Here is a 25,589-nt window from a genome sequence, read left to right on the forward strand (position 1 = left end):
CAGGCTTTCCCCAATCTTGCTTCTCGAGTTCACCCTTACAAAAAAAAAAACGTTTAAAAAAGCACATGCTTTTCAGACACGTGAACACACCTGTGAATAAATAACGTGATTTTTTTTAAATAAAACAATTCACCACTTCCAACGATATCTGGTCCTCATCCTCCGATCCAGGATCAACCCTGCTTATCTTCAGAGGAAAACCAGCAGTGGGGTGCAGGGTGCTGGAACAAATGTTAAAAAACTTCCAACTAGAAAAAAGGCAGCGAAAGCAAAGGCCAAGGTAACACAACCAAAGACAGGAAAGAGGGAGTCGTTTTATTTCATTGAGTATCATAAAATGTGATCCATTCATAATAATCAATTATTTTGGGTTGATGTTTTTCTTTCAATTTTAATTATTTTGGTTTGCAATACTAAGAATGTTGCGTAGTAGTAGTGTAGTCTCAAATCCATAGACTACACTACGGATGCAGGGACTGACCGTCCATGATATTCAAATGATAGTTTTAACCATGTTTTTAGGCTAAGCAGTGTACGTTTATATTTACAAAAATTGCTCATTTGTCATGTGTATTTTTGCAAGGGAAGGCCTAGCCTATAGCTCAGTGGGATAATACAGTCTTACGTTATAGTCCAAATGTCCATGGGCTGATTCAGGCATAAGGGCAAAGTGTCAATGTCCATGGGGTGATTTGGAAATCATGATCAAGCGGAATGACAGTCACTGATGTGTCGTGTGGGCCATTAATGACGTTGCTTGATTGATTGAGCTTTCAGTAAACATTGCAGTGGAGTACATAGACAGGCAACTTTAAGCTTCCTCTTGACCCACTGGAACAGCTTGTCCCACTACTATGTCTGGGTCCAAAGGTCGCCCCAGTCAGATAATTTTTGGGAGCAGTTTCTATTCATGAAACTCGGAAAAATCATGTTAAAAATAAAATTATAGTATTCCACGAGACCAAGTTGAACGACTGTTTCCAGTAGACACGCCAAAAACGCCACTTATTACTTTACACGTGTAAGAAAGTTCATAACAGCATGATTACATTTGCATATCATTTATAAGCTTAGACCATAAAATAAGAGGGCAGTCAGATTGTAAATGTCTGTTTAGGCCTACATGGGGAACCCTTGGTCCACCTCCTTTCCTTTACAGAGCCTGAAGTATCAACAACCCTTTGCCTTGAACTTTGCACATTAGATTTTCTTGTCACCAGGGTCAGACCAGCCAGCAACATGCAAACTTTCAAACTCCCTCATAGATAGCAGGAGTGCAACACTGACAGGCTTGGAGTACGAGCAAGCGGACGAGGCGCCAGTCGACAGGTAAACAAGGCAACAGAATATCCAGCATGGTGGGAAGGAGACGTGGCTCCAGAGCCAACGGCGGACCACACCAGCCCCAACAGCAACGCAGTGGGGGACCCCGCAAGGTGAGTTAGACTACCTATAGGAGGCTTATCAAACGGTTAATAAAAATAAAATGTAGCATATAATGTCTAATCTCTGCCAGGACTGAGGTGATTTACAGTCAGAGACTACTGATCCACATTTTCAGCCTATTTTTCAGTACTTCATTCTCAATGACAAACCCTATATGCAGCCAGCATTGCTGACTCAGCAAATGTTGCATTTTCTACAATTCTATATTTGATCTATCATTACTAATAATCATACCATAGCCTAGTGAAGCCAACAGCAGTCAATTATTATGTTGCTCTGGAAATAAATCTTGTGTAATATGATCTTATTGTACGCTTTAGTGAATCTGTGTACAGTATGGGAGTGCATGCGTCAAAGGTAGGCTATACCTGACTCTGTTCCCCAGTATATTGTATAACATAGGCAGCTACAAACGATTCCTCAATAAATGTCATGGTACCGTCACTGCTGTAAATGTCGTAATGTTAAAGCATTGTGGTATAGCTCTTCGCATGGTAAATTGATCTCTACCTTCAATGAAAACTTTTTCTTCCGCAGGGATTGAAGTCAATTCTTAAATCATGTACAGATGTCAAACAGCTCAGAGTTCAAAGTATACTGACAACTCTACAGATTATTCCTAGCAACCATGTACACACCCACTAGCCCTCACATGCAGATATAAACACTAATGAAGCCAGAAATTCCTCACATATCCAAACACTTATCACAGCCCCGATGATTTCCATCACTGTAAACATAAAATACTTTACTTATAGAGTATTTATTATCCCCAAATCATTTATGTACCAATATCCCCTCCCATGAGGTCGGTTAACTCTTTCTGTGTCATCTCAGACTCTGAGGGAGCCAGCATTATTTGCCAAGAAAACAGGATATGAGTCAGAAGTTCCTCATGAAAAGATGACCATCGCCCAGGCCAAGAGAGGCACGCCAGGTCAGTCTTCATTACAGGTCTCCACAGGTCAGACCAATCACAGACCAGTCAGACTGATCATAGGTCAGTTTCACCACCAGTTTTATCAATCCTCACTGGGAATATTGAAGGATGGGCAGCGGAAGAGAAGAGATAAGGGCCAGTCAAGAGAGAGAGAGAGGGATGTGAACGTGAGAGGTGAGACAAGGAGAACGCAGTGAGACATAGATACAGTTATTTTTGCTTTTCTTGTAGCAATCCGGCCAGTGCGAGTCTATGCCGATGGGATCTTTGACCTCTTCCACTCTGGACACGCGCGTGCTTTGATGCAAGCAAAGAACTTGTTCCCCAACACACATCTTATAGTCGGAGGTAAATAATATCTTTTGAATTTCAAGTGCCTTTCAAAGACTGTACAAACAAGCATGTACATAAACCACACACAGAGAGAATGTCATTGTGTGTCTGTCCTTGCAGTCTGCAGTGACGAACTCACACACAAGTATAAGGGCTACACGGTGATGACAGAGTCGGAGCGCTACGAAGCCCTGATACACTGTCGCTATGTGGATGAGGTGGTACGGGACGCTCCCTGGACCCTCAGCCCTGAGTTCCTGAAGAAACATAAGGTCAGCACTTCTGGGTCATATACAGTACACCACTCAATATTACAAACCATCTACATTGCTTGCGGTTCTGGGTTTTAGGCTGGGGTTTCTGTATAAGCACTTTGTGACATCTGCTGATGTAAAAGGGCTTCATAAATATATTTGATTTGATCAGTCCTAAAATATGATACAGATGTACATAGCCCATGTCGCTTTCTTCCACATAAAATCATTTTAGTGCTATTCTGGGATTTCACCAGATTGACTTTGTGGCCCATGACGATATCCCATACAGCTCTGCAGGATCAGAGGATGTCTACAAACACATCAAGGAAGCAGGTAAACAAATCTGCTCTGAAACAGACATGAACTTGTAGCCATTTGAGATTGTGTCTCTGTGTGTTTGCTGAGCTACCTACCGCCTATTCCCTTACCTGTGCCATCTTGGCTGAGCTGTGTTCTCTCTGTTGGGTCTCAGGGATGTTTGTGGCCACACAGAGGACAGACGGTATCTCTACATCCGACCTCATCACCAGGATAGTGAGAGACTATGACCTTTATGTCCGACGCAACCTGCAGAGAGGCTACACAGCCAGAGACCTCAACGTTAGCTTCATCAGGGTATGAACGGCATCACCTAATTAACTTAGAACAATGAATTAAGTTGGAATAACCATTTGTTACAATAGTTTGTATTTGAGGAAGTGAAGTGGTTGTTACAGTGTTGGTGGTTGATAAACAGAAGACCACCTTTAGTTGATGCCTTATAGCTGACCACTTGACTTGTCATAGACTGTTCTCTCTGCTATCGCACGGCAAACGGTACCGGAGCGCCAAGTCTGGGACCAAAAGGTTCCTGAACGGCTTCAACCCCCAAGCCATAAGACTGCTGAACAGTTAATCAAATAGCTACCCAGACTATTTACATTGACTTTATTATTTTATTTTTAATCCTTATTATTTGCATTGACTGTAGCACTGGCTCTATGCACACTCACTACCCACACACTTACACATACTACACTGACACTCCACACACACACACACACACACACACACACACACACGTATTTTGAAGCTACGTACACACACACTCACACATAGACACACTTTCACAGTTCACATACACTGCTGCTACTCTGTTTATTATCTATCCTGATTGCCTCGTCACTTTTACCCCTACCTACGTGTACACACTGTATTACCTCAACTACCTCGTACCTCTGCACATTGACTCAGTTCTGGAACTTTACTTTCTATCTCTGCATTGTTGTGAATGGGCTCATAAGTAAGCATTTCGAGTAAAGGCTACACATTTGATTTATTCTGCAGGAGAAGAAAATCCGTCTGCAGAACCAGGTGGATCGTATGAAGGAGACGGTGAAGACAGTGGAGGAGAAGTCCAAGCACTTTGTGTTCAAGGTGGAGGAGAAGAGCCACGACCTCATCCAGAAGTGGGAGGAGAAGTCACGGGAGTTCATTGGGAATTTCCTGGAGTTGTTTGGTCCAGATGGAGCGTGGGTGAGTTTACCTTTAGCCCACAATAGATACTATAGTAGGAAGTGTTAACGGTCAATAGGGGAAGATAGTTAGTATTGATCTCATTCCTCTAAGCAAGTGACCACTCATTATGAACAAGTAGTTTAGTAAAGCAACAAAAAAATATTCATTCACTCTTTATCTCTCCCTCTCTCTGTCTCGCCCTCTCTCTCTGTCCCTCTCTCTCCCTCCCTATCTCTCCCTCTGTCCTGCACTCTCTCTCTCTCTCTCTCTCTCTGTCCTGCACTCTCTCTCTCCCTCTCTGAGCAGCATGTGATCCAGGAGCAGAGTGGGCGCATGCTCCAGGCCCTGTCACCCTACGCGTCACCCGTTGCCTCGCCCCGTGGCTCCCCCAGTAGCAGCCCCACCAGAGGGCGCTCCCCATCGCCCCCCTCCTCTCCCACATCCCCTTCCTCCCGATCCCCTCGTTCCTCTCCCACCTCCCCTTCCTCTCGCAAGGGTGCCTCTGCCCATCCCTTAACCTCCCTCAGCAGCACGAGTGAGGGGGATGACGACGAGTAGAGATGGCACTGTCATTCCCAAACAAACACAGACACAAACACTCAGTGTACATGGTTACTTTGTGCACTTCGTGTATGTAAGATGTCGCCCACAGTTTACCATATTTGTGTTATTTGATTGTGTATGTTGTTAAGGTAACTGAATGCACTGTGGTATCTCAATCAGTTGACTCACTCCATTCTCACTTCTGATTCCTGTACCACACAAATACATCAAAATAATACCACTATTTCACTGTCTGCATTTTGCATCAACCAGGCTTTAGTTTTCTTTAGAAATACTTAGCGAAACACTCAAATTTGCATTCAGTTGTCTACGATATGCAGTAAAACAAAACATTTCGGACATTTTCTTTTTAAAATAATACACTGTTTCTATGAAATATTAAATACAAAACAATCATTTCGGAGAGTATTTTGTCATGCAATAAGTAATCTAAAGTAAGATATGTCTCAAATGATTTAGATATTGTTCCATGCATTTCATAAGCATCCAAAGTGATCATAATCTCTTATAAACATACAGTACCAGATTGCATCATCATGCATTCAAATACCATCCTGAGTAACATTTCATGTCACATGTCACAAACACATACATACTAACCTAATCCCTTTTTCTAAGCTGGGAAAATGCCCACTGGGTGAATCTATTGAAAACCATTGCACACTGCCATAAGATTATAAACTAATATTCTTGTTTGACACAGTATACTGTTACGCAAGGCCATTATTTGCATTAAGGGGAAAAGTACATTATTTCCCGTGGTGTCACTCTCACGTGACACTTATTAAACCTAATAACAGAGTCATGCTATCTGACGAAGGAGGTCACCAATCGCAATCTGCTACCATGGAAACTGTGGTCAATAATAACATACCAGCAAACAAGGAAATAAAGATGATCTGGATTAAAACTGTGTTTTGGCTTTACCTGCCTGATGGAAATAAATATGTTACCTGTTCAGACAATATTTCAGTCAGTGCTGTGCTTTAGTTCTGTGCTTCACTGTAGGAGTGGAAGGTAACTTAATTTGTTTGTCAGGTGACTAGTCATGACCTATGGCATGCAGCGTTGCCTGAAGGCCAGACTCAAGAGTTATTTGATCTTGTACTTGGCTGCATCACGTGGGTCACTGCTAGGGTTGCTCCAGTCATCTGCCTCAGGGCCAGTCTGGTAATGTCTCCACGCTGACTTGTTGAAGACGGGGAGACGTTCAAAGGACTCGCTGGACAGAGCCTGGAGGTCAGAGAGAAACAAATATGAAACCACAGCCAGATGATAACGACAGTATGCTACTTAACTAAACGCAAGTCCTTAACGCACCTTCAGATAGATGACAGCGTCTGTACCCACCCCCTCCATGGAGTAGAGGTTCAGGTCTCCTTGGAAGTAACGTGCATAAAGTCGAGAAATGGGGAGACCATACCCAAAGCCAGCCTAAGGAGGGAGAAGAAAGAGTGGTTCATACTACAAACTGCGGGTTAGTAGACTGGCCGCGTCATGAAAAGTTGCGGGCGCAGTTCCTCGTCAGAAACCAGCTCTTTTCTACTATGCAGTGGATACGAGAACATGCAACTTCAAATGCAGCTTGTGCTTGTTAACAAACACATTATCAGATGGTTATCGTCTATAACATCGCTATGTCATCAGAGGATTGATTACCAAGCCAGCGAAGCAAGGTCAAATGTCACAAATAGAGCTAGATAAAGCCAGAAGAATAATATACTTGTTGAATATAGATAGCTATAGCCATCCGTCTGGTCTGTTTTCATGGTCATCACTCACTCCCTGTTAAGTTTGTCAAGGTCCCGGCATCAGTGTTAGCTATCACTCGAACGTGATGCTTGCTTGTAAACCAAAAAATGTCTCTATACACCTATTTGGGATGTGTTACCAGTGGTGCAGCCTGAGTTCCATTTCCTGGTTCAAGGCTCGGGGTGGGCGCGGTGGAGTACATGTAGCTAAAGAGCTTGTCGATCTTCCTGAGGGGCACGCCCCCTCCTCTGTCACTGATCTGAGGGGAGAGGACAGGCGTGTGACAACCATGAGGTCATCTAAAAACACCAGACCGGTGTCCGTGCCAGTAACAGACCTTGATCGAGAGGTCTTCCTTTCCAAGCGTCACCATGGCCTTCACTGGGGGGAGTCCAGCACTACTGTTCTCATGAAGCTCCACTATGGCCCGCATCGAATTCTACAGAGTCATTCAATAAACATTAATGAATACACATAACTCAGTTGGAACGTATAAATACAACAGGATACAACCAATGATGATACACACATACATGTTACACACCTACAGTGCATTCAGAAAGTATTCAGAACCCTTGACTTTTTCAACATTTTGTTACGTTACAGCCTTATTCTAAAATAAGTGAATCCATTTTAGAATAAGACTGTAACGTAACAAAATGTTGAAAAAGTCAAGGGGTCTGAATACTTTCCGAATGCACCGTACACTACAAATTAGGACCAGTTAATTGATAGCCTAGAGAAGCTTTCGTTCAGTACAACATAAATGCCAGTCACCTTGAAGAGCTCAAACAGCATATGGAACAGGTGAGATGGAACATAAACCACCTGGATAGCCTTCGAAGGGGCCTTGGCTGAGGAAAGAGACATGTATGTTGATGTGAAATAAAGGCAATCAATATGAATCAATCGTTCTCTGTTCACATATCATTACAGTAGTCATGTTTCACGTAATATCACACAAAATAGATTTCCATTGGATCTGCTCCTCTGTTTACATTTGCAGGTTCGGACAGGAGCCAACGGGAAACTCTGAGATGAGGCCAACTTTCCATTCCAGATGACTTTTTCCATTACAGCTAATAAACCTGCCAAATCCTAACCAAGAGCTTAGCGCATACTCAGATGTTTACAATCTCAGCGCCAGTGCCTTCTATCCTACCAATATTGCATTATAGACATGCTTACAAGCCTTCATATAAGCGAATGGCTCCGTACAACAGCTTATAAATGCATAGACGGCTATTCCTCTTTTATAATGCATACACAGGTGGCTCAGTGTGTTTAATTACATTTCAACTTACAATTGTACTCTTCTATGTTGAGCTCAGGGGCGACCATGTAGTACTGCTCACAGAGCATCTTAGCGGTCTCATAAGCATCTGTAAAAGACAGTAGCATAGAGGCACAGAGGACTAATATTACGTGGCACTGTGTTCAACTTTGACCAAATATCCGCCTCATTTGAAGAGAAAAAAAGTAGTAGTGCTAGGTTTTACACAGTCAGACGTAACAAATAACAAACAAAAAAAAGACATATAGAAATGTATAAATTATACATTTGTGATATCGGTATTTAAATACAATCAAAAATAATAATAATTCAATACAGTAATATTGAGATCTGTATGTAAAACATTTACATTTGCCATTGTTGTCAGTTAGCAGATTCATCTTAAGATTAATAATATTTTACACACACATATGAAGGTGTCCTCCATTTCAATAGTAATCATCCGCGACATCTCAAAACCAATATCCCGACTGGTGTGCACTGGGCTATTCTACAAACAGAGCCTGGTGGAAAGTCACCCCCTTATTCTAAAATGGATTCAATTGTTGTTGCTTTTCTCTTCAATCTACACACAATACCCCATAATGACAAAGCAAAAGCAGGTTTTAGAGTCTTCTGGGGTATGACGCTACAAGCTTGGCACACCTGTATTTGGGGAGTTTCTCCCATTCTCCTCTGCAGATCCACTCAAGCTCTGTCAGCTTGGATGGGGAGCGTCACTATTCAGCTATTTTCAGGTCTCTCCAGAGATGTTCAATCGGTTTCAAGTTCGGGGTTTGGCTGGGCCACTCAAGGACATTCAGAGACTTGTCCCGAAGCCACTCCTGTGTTGTTTTGGCTGTGTGCTTAGGGTCGTTGTCCTGTTGGAAGGTGAACCTTCGCCCCAGTCTAAGGTCCTCAGTGCTCTGGAACAGTTTTTCATCAAGGATCTCTGTATTTTGCTCCGTTTATCATTCCCTCGATCCTGACTAGTCTCCCAGTCCCTGCCTCTGAATAACATCCCCACAGCATGATGCTGCCACCATCATGCTTCACCGTAGGGATGGTGCCAGGTTTCCTCCAGACGTGACGCTTGGCATTCAGGCCAAAGAGATTCATCTTGGTTTCATCAGACCAAAGAATATTGTTTCTCATGGTCTGAGAGTCCTTTAAGTGCCTTTTGGCAAACTCCAAGCGAGCCGTCATGTGCCTTTTACTGAGAAGTGGCTTCCGTCTGGGGACCCTACCATAAAGGCCTGATTGGTGGAGTGCTGCAGAGATGGTTGTCCTTCTGGAAGGTTCTCCAATCTCCACAGAGGAACTCTGGAGCTCTGTCAGAGTGACCATCGGGTTCTTGGTCCCCTCCTTGACCAAGGCTCTTCTCCCTCGATTGCTCAGTTTGGCCGGGAGGCCAGCTCTAGGAAGAGTCTTGGTGGTTCCAAACTTCTTCCATTTAAGAATTATGGAGGCCACTGTGTTCTTGGGGACTTTCAATGCTGCAGAAATTTGTTGGAACCCTTCCCCAGATCTGTGAATTGACACAATCCTGTCTCGAAGCTCTACGGACATTTCCTTCGACCTCATGGCTTGGTTTTTCTCTGACATGCACTATCAACTGTGGGACCTTATATAGATAGGTGTGTGCCTTTCCAAATCATGTCCAATCAATTGAATTTACCACAGGTGAATTCCAGTCTCATAGCAAAGGGTCTGAATACTTACGTAAATAAAGTATTTCAAAGAAATGTTTTCATATAAACCTGTTTTCGCTTTGTCATTATAGGGTATTGTGTGTAGAATAATTTAATCAATTTTAGAACAAGACTGTAACATAACAAAATGTGGAAAAAGTAAATGGGTCTGAAAACATTCCGAATGCACTGTACTCTTTATTGAATACAGTTTGAATAAGCTGATGTTTCCCTGATGCAGTCTGACTCAAAGTTGCTATTTGTCAAGCATTAGGATCAGTGGTATTCTGCTCACCTTTCACCACCTCAGGGACATTGCAGGAAGGATCAATACCTCCTATGTGCTTGGGATGGGAGGTGGTTCTGTCATCACCAAAAAGGAGTGCTGAAACAAAAAGTCTCACCTGATCAAGATCCTCATCAACATCCACTATAAAATCCAAGTCATACACATGCACTATTTTTACACAACATCCTACACACATATATAAATAGCTGTATTGGCTGGTGGTGTCACTTACTGTGCTGGTTGATGAGCATGCGGAATGATATCCTGTTGGTGTAAAAGCGATCCAGGAAGTACTGAACGTTGCTGCTGATAAAAGGATCAAAGCCAAACTTCTGCTTGTACTCTATGACACCCTGGGCCATGGTGGGGACCACTTCATTGTGCCTATTACGGATTTTGACCAGGGTGTCTAGAAAGCTGTTCCAGAGAAATATGGTGTGAGGACTCTCAGAAGTCTCAGTGCTGTCTGAAGTCTCAGTGCTGTCTGAAGATGTGGTGGCTGCCTGGTGTGACTATGTACATGTCAACTCACTCGTTTAAGGTGCGGCTGTCCTCTGGACCCCTGTGTTCATAATTCAGCAGCTCTTCAAAGCTCTGTATGTACCTGAAACACAAAGACCACAGCACACTCTCATACCCTCATACCCGTACACACAGACGGATGTCACCATGCATCCCAGAATACTGTGCTTACAGTCACCCCTGAATCAGCACAGAGGGACAGACAGAGGTTCTCACCAACTGTGCACCAGTTTGACGGACGGCTGGGTACGCAGGTCACTGGGTAACAGGTTGATTTCCTTCATGGTGTTGGCCCCCCGCACCGCAAGCTCCTTACGCAGGAACACGTAGGAGGTCTTCTCACATGCATTCTCCCTACCTGTGGAAAAACATGAGGTCAATAAACTGGTGACTGGTAGCAGAGCAATACTTGTGCTGTGTTCATTTGACAGAGGTTGTAAAACAAGATTATATCAACAGACCTCTCATGCATGTCAGTTGGAACTTTCAAAGTGTCTGTCTCAGAAACACCTGAATTCTTGGAGCTTTCCACATTTGCCTCATTTGATGGAAGTTTGTGACAAACCACTGACGGAGGTTTGTATTAGTCCAAGACCATGGCCATAAGTACATATGAGGACACTGAGGCCTGGACCTCTGTAATGTTTTCTAATTTGAAAATAAAGAACTGGTCAACATTTAGCCAGCAGCTTACCACCCTGCATCCCACTTCTGGCTTGCTTCTGAAGCTAAGCAGGGTTGGTCTTGGTCAGTCCCTGATGCTACTGGAAGTGGTGTTGGAGGGACAGTAGGAAGCACTCTTTCCTCTGGTCTAAAAAAAAAAATCCCAATGCCCCAGGGCAGTGATTGGGGACATTGCCCTGCGTAGGGTGCCGTCTTTCGGATGGGACGTTAAACAGGTGTTCTGACTCTCTGTGGTCACTAAAGATCCCATGGCACTTATTGTAAGAGTAGGGGTGTTAACCCTGGTGTCCTGGCTAAATTCCCAATCTGGCCCTCATACCATCATGGCCACCTAATTATCCCCAGCTTCCAATTGGCTCATTCATCCCCCTGTACCTATTCCCCAGGTCGTTGCTGTAAATGACAATGTATGCTCAGTCAACTTACCTGGGAAAAAATAAATCTAAACATTGCTCCCAGCGTTGATCACAACGCTTATATTCTTGATCTAACTTTGTCCTCTCGCGGCACAGGCAGTGGGCCTGAGACGTGAAACAAACTACCCGAGCTCGCAGTCGGCTCAAGTAGGCAACTAAAGACGCTGCGGACAGCGTGTTTGTGAGATGCCGGACAAAAGGCCATTTTAAAACCGTCACGCGACTCCTGCCATATCTACAGACATCCCCCAAACCAACAAAAACTGACTCTATGAGAATGAGTGCACAACTGGCAAACAGTCATTTATAGATAGCCCATGTCAGCCAGTCAGGTGGCTAGCTGCCGCCAGCGGCTTTTATTGCAGCAACGTTGAATGTCTCTGGCTAGTATTACTTAGCTTCTTACTTCATCCTTCTAACTGGCTAACGTTAAACAGAGCCTCTCAGCACTATCAGAAAATACACTGCTAAATTCTCATAATAACTTTGTTATGGGTGAAGCTGAGGCAGGCTGCAATGCACACAGGAGGAAGCAGAGGAGACAAGAGAGAGAGAGGAAGCAAGCAGAGAGAGAGATTAGTACAGTGGCTACAAAACATGCCCCATTCCCCTGAGAAAATCTTTACTAATCTTATCAAACAAGTTAGGAACTTAAAGAAAGGAAGATGTGTTTTAATATGAACATAACATGAACATCTGTAATCAAGATGCAAACAATGCAGTTCTATAAATGTCATATGTATCAGTGGGAATCATTTGTCATAACTCCCCCCTTTCAGAGGTATAACATTACAAATTGTATAGTTAATAGGCCATGTGTTTGTAGATCGACTGAGGTAATAATGGCTGTTTTTTTTCCTGTTCTCCAAAGAGCATTTTTAAAATGTTTTTATTGTAAAGAAATGCAGTAAATGAGCTTCCAATAGTATTATTATTTGCCAGTTACTCTATGAATATGTCTGCCACACATGCAGCAATAGGTCAGTGGCCAGCTCTCAGAGGCAGAACGACATGGAGCTATTTATAATGAGCTGCTGCTACGAACAGTGTTGTGCAACTGTGAGCCAAAGCAACGAGTGGACAGACAGAGAGCCTTCAGGGTTGACCTTAGACAGTTCAGCCGGCACAGTTTGTTCTCCAAACTTAAAACACTGACTCTCACAGAGCACGTGGCTTACTGAGAGACTGAAGCAATCCATCTCTACACCAACACACAAACTCTAGAATGACAGACAGTGGAAATGTATCAAGGCCTCTGTGAGGCTGATGTCACATTACTTAAATGGAGGTGGTAGCTGATGTAACTATCTACTGTTTATCAAAGCCACACTCAGGCATTATTGGGAAAGTAAGCGTTTTAAATATGCCGCAGTCCCATATATCGCGTAAACACAGTAATGTTCTTATTGCACACTAACGACAACATCTGAGGTATATTCATTCCTGCCGACTCTGTCGCAAAACGTTTCTTAAACTGAAGCAAACGAAACGGAGAGGGACCTACTTGAATTAGTCCAATAGAAACTCTCGTTTGGCTATGTTGGCTTCCGTTAGGAAATGGTCAACGTTTTCCATATACACCTGTTCGTCAATTAAAGCCATCAGTTATTTTTTTTTCAATCAAATGGCAACCCTGTGTCCATGACATTTAAACTCTTGGAGTATTTCTTTTTATACTCACCAAAGTCCAGAAACTGCTTGATAGACATCGGCGAGGGAGAGAACCTCGAATAATATTCTATTTTCGATGTTACATCTTTTAGTAGAAAGTTGAACAGCCTCATGATTGCTTTAAGTAATCACTTTCTAATTGTCAACACATATAAATATGAGTACAGTTGGTGGCATAAGAACGATTTCCAAACAACCCGCTGTCTACTTGCATCGACCAATACAAACACTCAATACAAGTTACATGCTGATATCCCCTATTTAGACAGTAGCCCCCCATGTTACTTTGATGCATTCGGAAGTACAGTGTGTGTGCGTGTGTGTCTTATTCCAACGCACGTGACAGCAGGACGTGCAACCTTATTGGCTGACAGAACCTCTCCCTTCACCAGAATGATACACATTTGCCATTGGACAGTTGGCATCAAAGTGCTCTTTTGTCTAGCTAGCAGGAACGTCACTGTAACTTCTTCAATGCCATTCGGAGGGAATTTACTGTTATGACTTTAGATGAGGGTATATAATTATTGGTTATGTATACCTTCTGGGCTCTTGTTCAGACAAACCGGACATGCAATTCCGTGAACAATACTGTTTAAGAGAAGCCGATGTTCTTCCAACTAATCTCGTAAAAAACGGAATGCATTAATCCAAATGTCATTTGGTAAACAGATAATACACTATATTTATTGATATGAATACAAAATACACATTTTATCCAACCATTAACCCATTTTGGTTTCTAAACGTATTTCCAATACCCTCACATATCCAACTCCACATAGCCGTGCTAAGAGCTGAGGCAATATGGATGGGACAGATATGTTGTTGTTGGAGGTATATGTTCTAACATTATATTCAGCATAATACAACTCAACTTTTAAGATAGAATTTACTGTAGCCTATGTTATAGGCCTACAGGATAAACCGAAAACTACAACAGCAGAATATAGGACACAATCAAGACAAAAGTCATAAAAATACAACAATAGTAACCAGGTTTCCATCCAACCTTTTTATGCGAGTAAAATACATGTCGGATAAAAAAAAAGTCATGACAGGTTTGATGGAAACAGAACATTTGTTGGTAAACTTTCCACAATTCAACGAAACAAAATATACTAGGCAAGGTAGGATTTTTTTATATCGGTAAAATTCCTTATGCGAGAAATGTCGGTGGAAACGCTTTTATTCTCAAATATTGATATACTAACCACAATATAGAAGTACATTTGAAGTCACGTGATGACATGTTGTGTGGTCCTACCACTATGACTCGGGAAGGTATGAAGTCAATTAGGTTACAGATTAAATACATTATGATGAACTTCGCAGGGTGGAAAAGAAGAAAGGGGATACCAAATCAGTTGCACAACGCATTCTAGCGAAATGCCCTCCAACCTGGTCTGGTCTATGTCTGTGGTGAAAGCCCAAAGTGATGAGCTTGATGCTCCTTTCCAATAATTATCGGGGGTCTTATTCTGGTGACATGATGATCGATGCTTGGCTGCCATTTGACAAATAAAAAGTATCTCGTTCTTTTGTCCATAATAATCTCATCATTTAGGCTATACCCGAACGAGCTGTTGGCTAGAGCGCACGTGCCAATACCAGAGTGGGCACATTCGCTTTATAACACAATCTTTTTTTGTGACAAAGCCATCAGTAGAGTTGAAAACGCGATGGAAACCCATGTAACTGGTATTTTTTATTCGGTATATGGGAATTTACCCGCAAAACAATTTTTTATGTGCACTATGTCATCACGCACATACTTTTATCTACAACAAGTACATTTGATGGAAACACATGTCTGGTGGGAAAATTCACATATTTGATTTCTGCATATGTTAGAATATTCGCATGAAAATCTGTCGCCAACAGGATGGAAACCTAGCTAGTGTACATTCATATTTGTTTGGTAGTGAGGTTATTAAAGTCTGTTGATACATCTCTCTCTCTCTCTCACACACACGCGCACGCAACCACACATGTGCACGCGCGCACACACACGCACCACCCTGTCTCTCTATTCACTCCACCACAATCTCTCAGGCAGCATGCTCCCACTGTGGTGCCTGCAGACTGATATTGGTGTTCTGGTCGTTGTCAGTCTCGTGGGGATCGGAGGGCAGTGGGTCATAAGTGCGGCGGTACAATGCCCGGGTGACCAGGGTGATGATGAACATCTCCACAATCATTAGCTGTTGACTCAACACCGCAGACAGACAGATAGACACATACCAGACAGGGTTGGAGGACACAGACGTCATATTGATCAAATAATGGCTCTCGTTTGGCCCTGTTTTGTCACTTACTGGTGCCACGGGCTCTAGAGGAGAAGGGTGGGGAGCAGGCAATGGTTCCATCCAAGGCCAGGACGTTAATAATGGCCGTCTGCAGCTGACTGAGCACCAGCACCAGCTATGGACACATGACCAGTGGCTTCATGGAGATACATTGAATATTAGGATGTAGGAATGGACACTGCCAGACCCAATCAGACAAAACATTCCACAAAGCCAAGGTCAAGGACTAAGTAAATGATAGCAGATGATGTATTCTCATCAATGGCACTTAGAAGAAGGCAGTTCCTTGACCAGCTGGTTGGTGCAGTAAGGTCGGACTCACCTGGTACATGGCATACTTAGGTATGATCCTGACGCTACGCAGTGTGTTGCATGTGTTCATGAACATGATGGCGACAGGCCAAAGGGAGATGATGGTGAGAACCCCTATAAATGGGTTGATCCAACTGGCCGTGTTTGTGATCTCAAGCTAAACATTGAGACATGGAGAAAGGTCAAAGAGGGTAGGTTATGCATAGTGGACCTACATGGCATGCCACCAGGCTCAGTTTGAAACGTAATGTGTAGAGAGGGGGTGTTTGTTTTTGCCGACAGGATTTTCACAAGAAGGAAGTTTATTACTTACATCGGAAGTATCAAAGTTGCCGTTGGTCCACAATATTATGGAGAGGATTGAGAGAAGTGTCTTTAAGATAGCATACTGAAGAGCCCCCAGCTTCAGCAGGAATAACATACGCCTGAATGAAAACAGCCCGGAGTTGTTAACATTTTCTTACCACTGTATACATTACCAACACAAAGAATCATCTGGCCCAAGAGTGACCTGTCATCATGTGACCTGATTTATGTTGAAAGATAAAGTAATGTGACAATTTATATATCTTCATAATAATGATTATCATCATAACCAAACCAGTTTGGCTAAGATATTGCTGTTTGATGACAGGCTCTGGTGTGCCACTGGTTACCGTGTGACTGGAATGCGGGGCAGGCAGGGACAGCAGCAGCAGCATGGTCCTGTACTGATCTTGAAGGTTTTCTTGTAATTACGCTTCAGAAAGGTCTCATTACCCCCACTCTCCTCTATCAGCAAAATTAAGACCTTATACACCACCACTGCAAAGTACCTATAGAGAAAAGAAGAGTGTTTACTTGCAAGATACAGTGTACAGTGCCTTCAGAAAGTATTCACACCCGTATCAATAATTTGTCACTATTTCTGAGGCTATATGATGTATTGTTCAGCAGATTTACTACGTAATATTAATTTATTTGTTTTTATCTCATGATTTATTTTACATGCTATCAAATTGCCGGTGGGGGGGATTTAAAAAATATATATCTATAAATGTATTGTATAAATCCTATGAATAGAAATAATAAAAATTGGATGTACATTTTGTTTTCATAAGGTATTCACACCCCTTCAATTTTTCCAGATTTTGCTGTGTTACATCCTGAATTTAAAATGGATTAAATGTAGATTTTGTGTCACTGGCCTACACACAATACCCCATAATGTCAAAGTGGAATTAGGTTTTTCTAAAGTTTTACAAATGAATTAAAAGTGAAAAGCTGAAATGTCTTGAGTCAATAAGTTTTCAACCCCTTTGTTATGGCAAGCCTAAAGTTCAGAAGTAACATTTTTCTTAACAAGTCACATAATAAGTTGCATGGACTAACTATGTATGCAATAATAATGTTTAACTTGATTTTTGAATGACTACCTTATCTCTGTACCCCACACATACAATTATCTGTAAGGTCCCTCAGTCGAGCAGTGAATTTCAAACACAGATTCGACCACAAATACCAGGGAGATTTTTCAATGCCTCGCAAAGAAGGGCACCTATTGGTAGATTGGTTAAAAAAAAGCAGACATTGAACATCTCTTTTAGCATGGTGTATTAATTGGATGGTGTATTAATACACTTAGTCACTACAAAGATACAGGCATCCTGCCTAACTCAGAGGAAGGAAGAAAACAGCTCAGGGATTTCACCATGAGGCCAATGGTGACTTTAAAACAGTTATAAAGTTTAAAAGTTATGATAGGAGAAAACTGAGGATGGATCAACGACATTGTAAGAATTTGTTGTTAACTGACTTGCCTAGTTAAATAAAGGTTAAATAAAATTAAGATAAATAAAAAGATTGTAGTGACTCCACAATACTAACCAAAATGACAAAGTGAAAAGAAGGAAGCCTGTTCAGAATAAAAATATTCCAGAACACGCATCCTGTTTGCAATAATGCACTAATGTAACACTGCAAAACATGTGGCAAAGCAATTAACTTTTTGTCCTGAATACAAAGTGTTATGTTTGGGGCAAATCCAATACAACAAATCACTGAGTACCACTCTCCATATTTGCAAGCATAGTGGTGGCTGCATCATGTTATGGGTATGCTTGTAATCGTTAAGTACTTGCGAGTTTTTCAGGATAAAAAATAAATGGAATGGAGTTAAGCATAGGCAAAATCCTAGAGGAAAACCTGGTTTAGTCTGCTTTCCACCATACACTGGGAGATGAATTCACCTTTCAGCAGGCGAATAAACTAAAACACAAGGCCAAAATCTACACTGGATTTGTTTACCAAGAAGAATGTTCCTGAGTGGCCGAATTACAGTTTTGACATGACCTGAAAATGGTTGTCTAGCAACGATCAACAACCAATTTGACAGAGCTTGAAGAATTTTGAAAAGAATAATGGGCAAATGTTGCACAATCCAGGTTTGGAAAGCTCTTAGAGACTTACCCAGAAAAACTCACAACTGTAATCACTGCCAAAGTTGCTTCTACAAAGTATTGACTCAGGGGTGTGAATACTTATGTACATGTTTTAATTTATTTATTTAAATAGGCAAGTTAGTTAAGAACAAATTCTTATTCACAATGACGGCCTAGGAACAGTGGGTTAACTGCCTTGTTCAGGGGCAGAACGACAGAGTTCTACCTTGCCAGCTCGGGGATTTGATCTAGCAACCTTTCGGTTACTGGCACAACGCCCCAACCACTAGGCTACCTGCTGCCCCAGGTAAATTATATATTTCTGTATTTCATTTTCAATAAATGTGCAAAGATTTCTTAAAACATGTTTCCACTTAGTCATTATGGGGTATTGTGTATAGATGGTTGAGAATATATATTTTTTTATCCATTTTGTTTTCAAGCTATAACACAACAAAATGTGGAATAAGTCAAAAGGTTATGTACACACATAACGAGTGTGTGACCAACCTTCAAAACCAGTTAGTCTGCACATTCAACTTTTGTTTGTGCCCCAAAAAGTTTGTGTTTGTTTGTGTCATTTACTGTATTTTTGTGGATGTGGTCTGATCTCTGATCTTTTCCATACACTGACACAGCGTAATGATTAAGAAACTGATTAAACTGTAGTCAAATAGTTGAGTGCATTCATTAAAAAGCCTCTGCTTTATGTCAGTGCTCCTTGCTATGGTTCCCTGTTAGCTCATTGTTACAGGAGGAAGAGCACTGCATCTCTATAGTAAAGTACAATACACATGTGTTTGCCTTTATAGGAGAGTATGTGAAAGAGAGAGAGAGAGAGAGAAAGAGAGAGAGAAAAAAGAGAGAAAGAGTGAGCGAGAAAGAGAAAAAGAAAGAGAGAAAACAAGAACAATAGAGAGAGAGAGAGAGAGAGAGAGAGACAGAAGGGGAGAGAGAGCAGTAAGTAGTGTGTGGGTGAGAGGAAACTTACGAATTAGAAGTCATATCTGAAAACATGGTTGCCCTTGGGATCCACATACCAAAACAAGCCATGGTAGCAATGACCTGAAACAGAGACAGAAAGGGAAAGGAAAGGGAAAGGGGGAAACCTAGTCAGTTGTACAACTGAATGCATTCAACTGAAATGTGTCTTCCACATTTAACCCAACCCCTCTGGATCAGAGAGGTGTGGGGGGCTGCCTTAATGGAATGATACGTTCAGCCATCTATTCACTGTCCACACGGTTCTAATTCATATAAATACAACATCAAATAGTTTAAAAAATGTATTTAACCTTTATTTAACCAGGTAAGCTAGTTGAGAACAAGTTCTCATTTACAACTGCGACCTGGCCAAGATAAAGCAAAGCAGTGCGACAGAAACAACAACACAGAGTTACACATGGAATAAACAAGCGTACAGTCAATAACACAATAGAAAAAAAAGAAAGTCTATATACAGTGTGTGCAAATGGCATGAGGAGGTAAGGCAATAAATAGGCCATAGTAGCAAAGTAATTACAATTTAACAGATTAACACTGGAGTGATAGATGAGCAGATGATGGTGTGTAAGTAGTGATACAGGTGTGCAAAAGAGCAGCAAAGTAAATAAAAATAATATGGGAATGAGGTAGGTTGATTGGGTGGGCTATTTACAGATGGACTATGTACAGCTGCAGCGATCGGTTAGCTGCTCAGATAGCTGATGTTTAAAGTTAGTGAGGTAAATGTAAGTCTCCAGCTTCAGCGATTTTTGCAGTTCGTTCCAGTTACTGGCAGCAGAAAACTGGAAGGAAAGGCGGCCAAAGAGGTGTTGGCTTTGGGGATGAACAGTGAGATATACCTGCTGGAGCGCGTGCTACGGGTGTGTGTTGTTATCGTGACCAGTGAGCTGAGATAAGGCGGAGCTTTATCTAGCAGAGACTTATAGATAACCTGGAGCCAGTGGGTCTGGCGACAAATATGTAGCGAGGGCCAGCCGACGAGAGCATACAGGTCGCAGTGGTGGGTGGTATAAGGCGCTTTGGTAACAAAACGGATGGCACTGTGATAGACTGCATCCAATTTGCTGAGTAGAGTATTGGAAGCTATTTTGTAGATGACATTGCCGAAGTCAAGGAGCGGTAGGATAGTCAGTTTTACTAGGGTAAGTTTGGCGGCATGAGTGAAGGAGGCTTTGTTGCGAAACAGAAAGCCGATTCTAGATTTGATTTTGGATTGGAGATGTTTGATATGAGTCTGGAAGGAGAGTTTACAGTCTAGCCAGACACCTAGGTATTTTTAGTTGTCCACGTGTTCTAGGTCAGAACCGTCCAGAGTAGTGATGCTAGTCGGGCGGGCGGGTGCGGGCAGCGAACGGTTGAAAAGCATGCATTTGGTTTTGCTAGCGTTTAAGAGCAGTTGGAGGCCACAGAAGGAGTGTTGTATGGCATTGAAGCTTGTTTGGAGGTTAGTTAACACAGTGTCCAAAGAAGGGCCAGATGTATACAGAATGGTGTCGTCTGTGTAGAGGTGGATCAGGGAATCACCCGCAGCAAGAGCGACATCGTTGATATATACAGAGAAAAGAGTCAGCCCGAGAATTGAACCCTGTGGTACCCCCATAGAAACTGCCAGAGGTCCGGACAACAGGCCCTCCTATTTTACACACTGAACTCTGTCATTTGAGAAACCAAGGCTATTGAGTCTGCTGATAAGAATACGGTGATTGACAGAGTCGAAAGCCTTGGCCAGGTCGATGAAGACGGCTGCACAGTACTGTCTTTGATTGATGGCAGTTATGATATTGTTTAGTACCTTGAGCGTGGCTAAGGTGCACCCGTGACTAGCTCGGAAACCGGATTGCACAGCGGAGAAGGTACGGTGGGATTCGAAATGGTCAGTGATCTGTTTATTAACTTGGCTTTCAAAGACTTTAGAAAGGCAGGGCAGGATAGATATAGGTCTGTAACAGTTTGGGTCTAGAGTGTCACCCCCTTTGAAGAGAATGACAGACATTCTCATTTACATCTTGAAAAAGTTGCCATCAAAGCAAAGAGTGGCTACTTTGAAGAATCTCAAATATAAAATATATTTGGATTTGTTTAACACTTTTTTGGTTACTACATTACTCCATATGTGTTATTTCATAGTTTTGATATCTTCACTATTATTCTACAATGTAGAAAATTGTAAAAATAAAGAAAAACCCTGGAATGAGTAGGTGTGTCCAAACTTTTGACTGGTACTGTCTATGGTGATGGCTACTGAAAACGGGGAGCTTAGTTCTTACCGGTGCAGCTCCATTTACCCACATAATAGTTGTCTTCTTGGGAGACGGGACTTTTCTATAGATAAACACACACTCCTCCAGGTATAGTAGCAGGGACATTGTAGACATGAGGGTCAGCATGGAGTACAGAGCCACCCCAAAGACATCCAGCTCTAGTTAAGGGAGAGAGAGTGAGGAGTTCAGATGATAAAAAGAGAGAGAGAGGTTGTATAGGTCATTGAGAAATCCATTACTGGACCGTTTATTGTAATCTAAGTCGCAGCCCCTGGCAAAAACAACCCCACTTTAGGATAGGTCAGTGCCCTGACCACATCCCCATGGATTGGACACAACAGTACTTGTGAAACAGCATCAATTTAGACTTCTTATTTAGCTACAGCTTCTTTTGAGGTTGAGCGCAAATGAGATCCCAACAATACTTCACTCGGTCCAGTGAAAAGCCAGCTGCCTAAGTGTACCCTGAATGGTTTAATATGGACTGAGATCAAGGCTATCTGCAGAAATGTAAATTACTCTTAAAGAGATGTAACCTGAATGCAAAGGATGAAAGGTCATGCAAGTCATTTGTCCTTCATATCAAATGATCCATCATGCTACTTCTGAGGACAGAAAATGACTGTGGAGAAACCAAATATTCATATCTGTAGCCTACACATGGACATTTGAAAATGGGCAGAAAGAGATTTAATCAAACATAGCGTGAGCACAGCCAATGCTGTCCCTCTAAACAGCCTGTATCACAGACTGTAGCCTACAATTTGAAGGACATTGTAAGGTTCTGTGTTTATTTTTCTCAGTCAACCTTGTGTTCCTTTTCTTTGTGTTCTTGAACGTAGCCCTTGTTCTTTGTGTTCTTGAACGTAGCCCTGTCTTTCATTTTTGTTCATTGATTATTTTTTTTAAATTCAACTTTATTTAACCAGGTAGGCCAGTTGAGAACAAGTTCTCATTTACAACTGCGACCTGGCCAAGATAAAGCAAAGCAGTGTGACAAAAACAACAGCACAGAGTTACACATGGGATAAACAAAAGTACAGTCAATAACAATAGAAAAAAATCTATATACTGTGTGTGAAAATGGAGTAAGGAGGTAAGGCAATAAATAGGCCATAGCAGCGAAGTAATTACAATTTAGCAAATGAACACTGGAGTGATAGATTTGCAGATGATGATGTGCATTTCACCTGTGTTAGTTACTCACCTGGTCTCATCAGCCTTTTCCTAGCTCATTTGTGAGAACCAGTTATGGCCTTCAGTCCTAGTTTTGATTCACCTGCCTGTTTGCCTACCTGTGTATGACCATTGCCTGCCTGTGACCATGATTCCTGCCTTCTGCGAAGGCGAAATAATCACCTGCCGCGCTCTGCGCGTGAATCTACACCTTTTTCTCCCTGAGTATTCAGTACAGACATGTTTACTCAGAAGCTGTTTATTGGGCTTGCCTGTGTATTGAAGATGGCTCTGTGAACTGGAAAGTGAATTAATTAAATCAATGAAATAATGAATTTACAAATTAATAAATATGTTAACTCTCAAGCTACCAACTGGGGTCATTTTGACCCCTGAGGCATATTTTTGAATATACATAGGTGGTTTATTCAAACCTTAAAATGTTTCTTGACTTTGACAATCAACTTATCCTTAACGAATCTACATAATTATTTAGTGTTTCTGTATCAATATGGGCATTTAAAAAAAATTGGGGGGCAATTTGAACTTTTCTCTAAATTAAGTTTCTTCTTGCGGTCAAAATTACCCCAGTTGGTAAATGACACATGTAAAATATGTTGCTAACTTGAGAGTTAAGTTACTGCAGTAAATCAAACATTAAAAACCGTCTCCCAAGTCCCACAAATGTGTTATTATAACGTGCTTTAAAATAACACCGAAATCTATAATGAAACACTATTTGCGAACTGATAGATAATGTAATCTGTGTCACTCACGCTTTATGATATCGATAGCCAGCGGGGGTTCTTGTAAACAGGTCGGATGTATAGTGCTGTTGAGGGCTTCTTCCATATCCCTGGTCAGTTGAAGTCGCTAATGTATGGACTCGCAGGTGGTGAAATTATGGATAAAATAAACTATCCGTATCTCTTGGAAGTGGGCAGCAACAGGTAGACTATTGAACCTTCGCCCGCAATTCAATTCTGAGGAATGAGGGTATGAGTAAGATGTCAGCTCAGTGAATACAGCTGGGTCTACTAGTCAATGGGACCACCTCTGGATAGAGAATGGCAGATGCCTTTCATTCAAATCTTAGAACTACTGCACTTACTGAGCAACCTTGCTTATCAGGGATGCCCAATGCCCCACAGTATAGGCTCCTGTACCTCTCAGTGGAATTACTTGCCCATAGATTGTATTTAAGTTCACACAGGAGAATGACCTTTGACTGGGGAGTATGTCTTCTTGCCAGCCAATATACAGGAATAAAAGGTGTGAATCCAAGGGAAAAAATTATGTAGTATTGTTCAACCCACAAACTTAAAAGTTGTGGCTTTATTTAAACAGTATCACCTCTCTCTCTCTGATGACATTTCATTTCAGCATTCTGCCAATTGTATTTATGTCTCGCCTAAATGTCTCCAGAATTCATTGCCTTCACTGTTTTTTCATCATTCTTGTCATCGGATGTGTATCTCTGTCACTTTTAGCCCCACATCATCTGTCGCCATGTACAGTAGCCAGAATAAAGACTGTCAGGCAGTGGGATTTAGCTACTAAATATTGATGGATTCGTAAGGGGTCTCAACACTGAACTGCATAATTGCATTTGAGCTAAGAAAAACATGATTATGTAGTATGTAGGATGGGGAAATGAGGTCTAATCGGCTCACCTGGTTACAAATTAAGTGAAGGGAGAAGTTGGACCATGATCCAAAAACAGACCTGGATGGATTACAGTCAAACGTTGAGGCTTGCAATAATAAAATATGAAGAGAAAAGGAAGAGAGAGAACGTGTGCACGAGAGACAGCCTAAAAGACACTTGTCTGAATAAGAAGCCAAGCATTTGCTTTGCCTACAAAGATACCGGTAGATAGTCATGTGGCTTCACCAAAGACATGGGCTTCTCACACATTTCTCTCCATTCGCACAACTCCGGTGGATGGCAGAGAGTTCATTCCCCCACGGTAGACACTGTCACACTCTGTCCCTTCAAACCCCATCGGGGTTATAATCACATTCCTGTGAAGGGAATGTCCTTGAGATACAAACTAGTGTCACTTCAATGCCATGACCTTGCGGAGAAAACCATCTAAACCTGCCGCTTTATTTCGCCAAGACAAACAATTAATCCTGAACAAATAGTCTCATCAAATCAAAGTTTATTGGTTGCGTACACAGTTTAGCAGATGTTATAGCGGGTGCAGTGAAATGCTTATGCTACTTACTAGCAATGCAGTAAAATGTCAAACAGTTACACAATCAATAAAAAAGGGTAAATGTTAAAAAGAAATCAAGAAATATCGTAACAAATTAAATTAACAACCCAAATAGCACTAACAATAATCCAAATGCAATCTACACGTATCTACACCGGATTAATTTATACAAGATATACTAGGAATGATATGTACAGTAGGTATATTAGTGAGCTATGTCAAGAATGCAGTAATATAAAAAAATATGCGCTGTGTATAAACAGTGCAACTAAAATGCAATTTAAAGTAGTTGAAATATTAGAATGAACTGTCGAGAACAGTATACAGTACCAGTCAAAAGTTTGGACACAACTACTAATTCAAGGGTTTTTCTTTATTTTTTCTATTTTCTACAATGTAGAATAATAGTGAAGACATCAAAACTATTAAATAACACATATGGAATCACCTAGTAACCAAAAAAGTGTTAAACAAAAAAACTATTTTGATTTTAGATTCTTCAAAGTAGTCACCCTTTGCCTTGATGACAGCTTTGCACTCTTGGCATTCT

At 41.7% G+C, this 25,589-nt stretch overlaps 3 protein-coding genes across 4 annotated transcripts; 1 reads left to right on the forward strand and 2 right to left on the reverse strand.

The window, feature by feature from the left end:
• The first annotated feature begins 261 nt into the window (after window positions 1–261).
• LOC106603074 (choline-phosphate cytidylyltransferase B) lies at window positions 262–6,002 on the forward strand. 2 transcript variants are annotated; one of them, XM_014196234.3, is made up of 9 exons: window positions 262–280; window positions 1,266–1,436; window positions 2,284–2,383; window positions 2,618–2,734; window positions 2,840–2,991; window positions 3,231–3,309; window positions 3,449–3,591; window positions 4,303–4,491; window positions 4,780–6,002. In XM_014196234.3, exons 2-9 carry the CDS (start codon window positions 1,356–1,358, stop codon window positions 5,029–5,031), a joined length of 1,113 nt encoding a protein of 370 aa, XP_014051709.1. In that variant the 5' UTR covers window positions 262–280; window positions 1,266–1,355; the 3' UTR covers window positions 5,032–6,002. The 2 variants fall into 2 exon arrangements, with proteins under 2 accessions (XP_014051709.1, XP_045572877.1); XM_045716921.2 differs by lacking the exon at window positions 262–280 and having other exon boundaries at window positions 1,148–1,436.
• Window positions 5,271–13,532, reverse strand: pdk3 (pyruvate dehydrogenase kinase, isoenzyme 3). The gene is given in 11 exon segments (NM_001139694.1): window positions 5,271–6,270; window positions 6,358–6,471; window positions 6,929–7,048; window positions 7,127–7,228; window positions 7,567–7,643; window positions 8,094–8,171; window positions 10,049–10,138; window positions 10,275–10,459; window positions 10,575–10,646; window positions 10,781–10,922; window positions 13,346–13,532. Coding segments are annotated over 11 exon segments (1,224 nt in total). The 5' UTR covers window positions 13,449–13,532; the 3' UTR covers window positions 5,271–6,129.
• A 470-nt stretch (window positions 13,533–14,002) lies between these two features.
• On the reverse strand, window positions 14,003–23,858 carry LOC106603181 (organic solute transporter subunit alpha). The gene is made up of 8 exons (XM_082974448.1): window positions 23,595–23,858; window positions 21,649–21,800; window positions 19,368–19,441; window positions 16,613–16,771; window positions 16,270–16,381; window positions 15,967–16,113; window positions 15,650–15,759; window positions 14,003–15,546 (listed from the first exon to the last, which is right to left on the reverse strand). The coding sequence occupies exons 1-8, from the start codon at window positions 23,668–23,670 to the stop codon at window positions 15,387–15,389; spliced, it is 990 nt and encodes a 329-aa protein (XP_082830574.1). The 5' UTR covers window positions 23,671–23,858; the 3' UTR covers window positions 14,003–15,386.
• Between the last annotated feature and the right edge of the window lie 1,731 nt (window positions 23,859–25,589).

Source organism: Salmo salar, chromosome 04 (genome assembly GCF_965601325.2).
Source record: "Salmo salar chromosome 04, fSalSal1, whole genome shotgun sequence".
Lineage (NCBI taxonomy): Eukaryota > Metazoa > Chordata > Actinopteri > Salmoniformes > Salmonidae > Salmo > Salmo salar.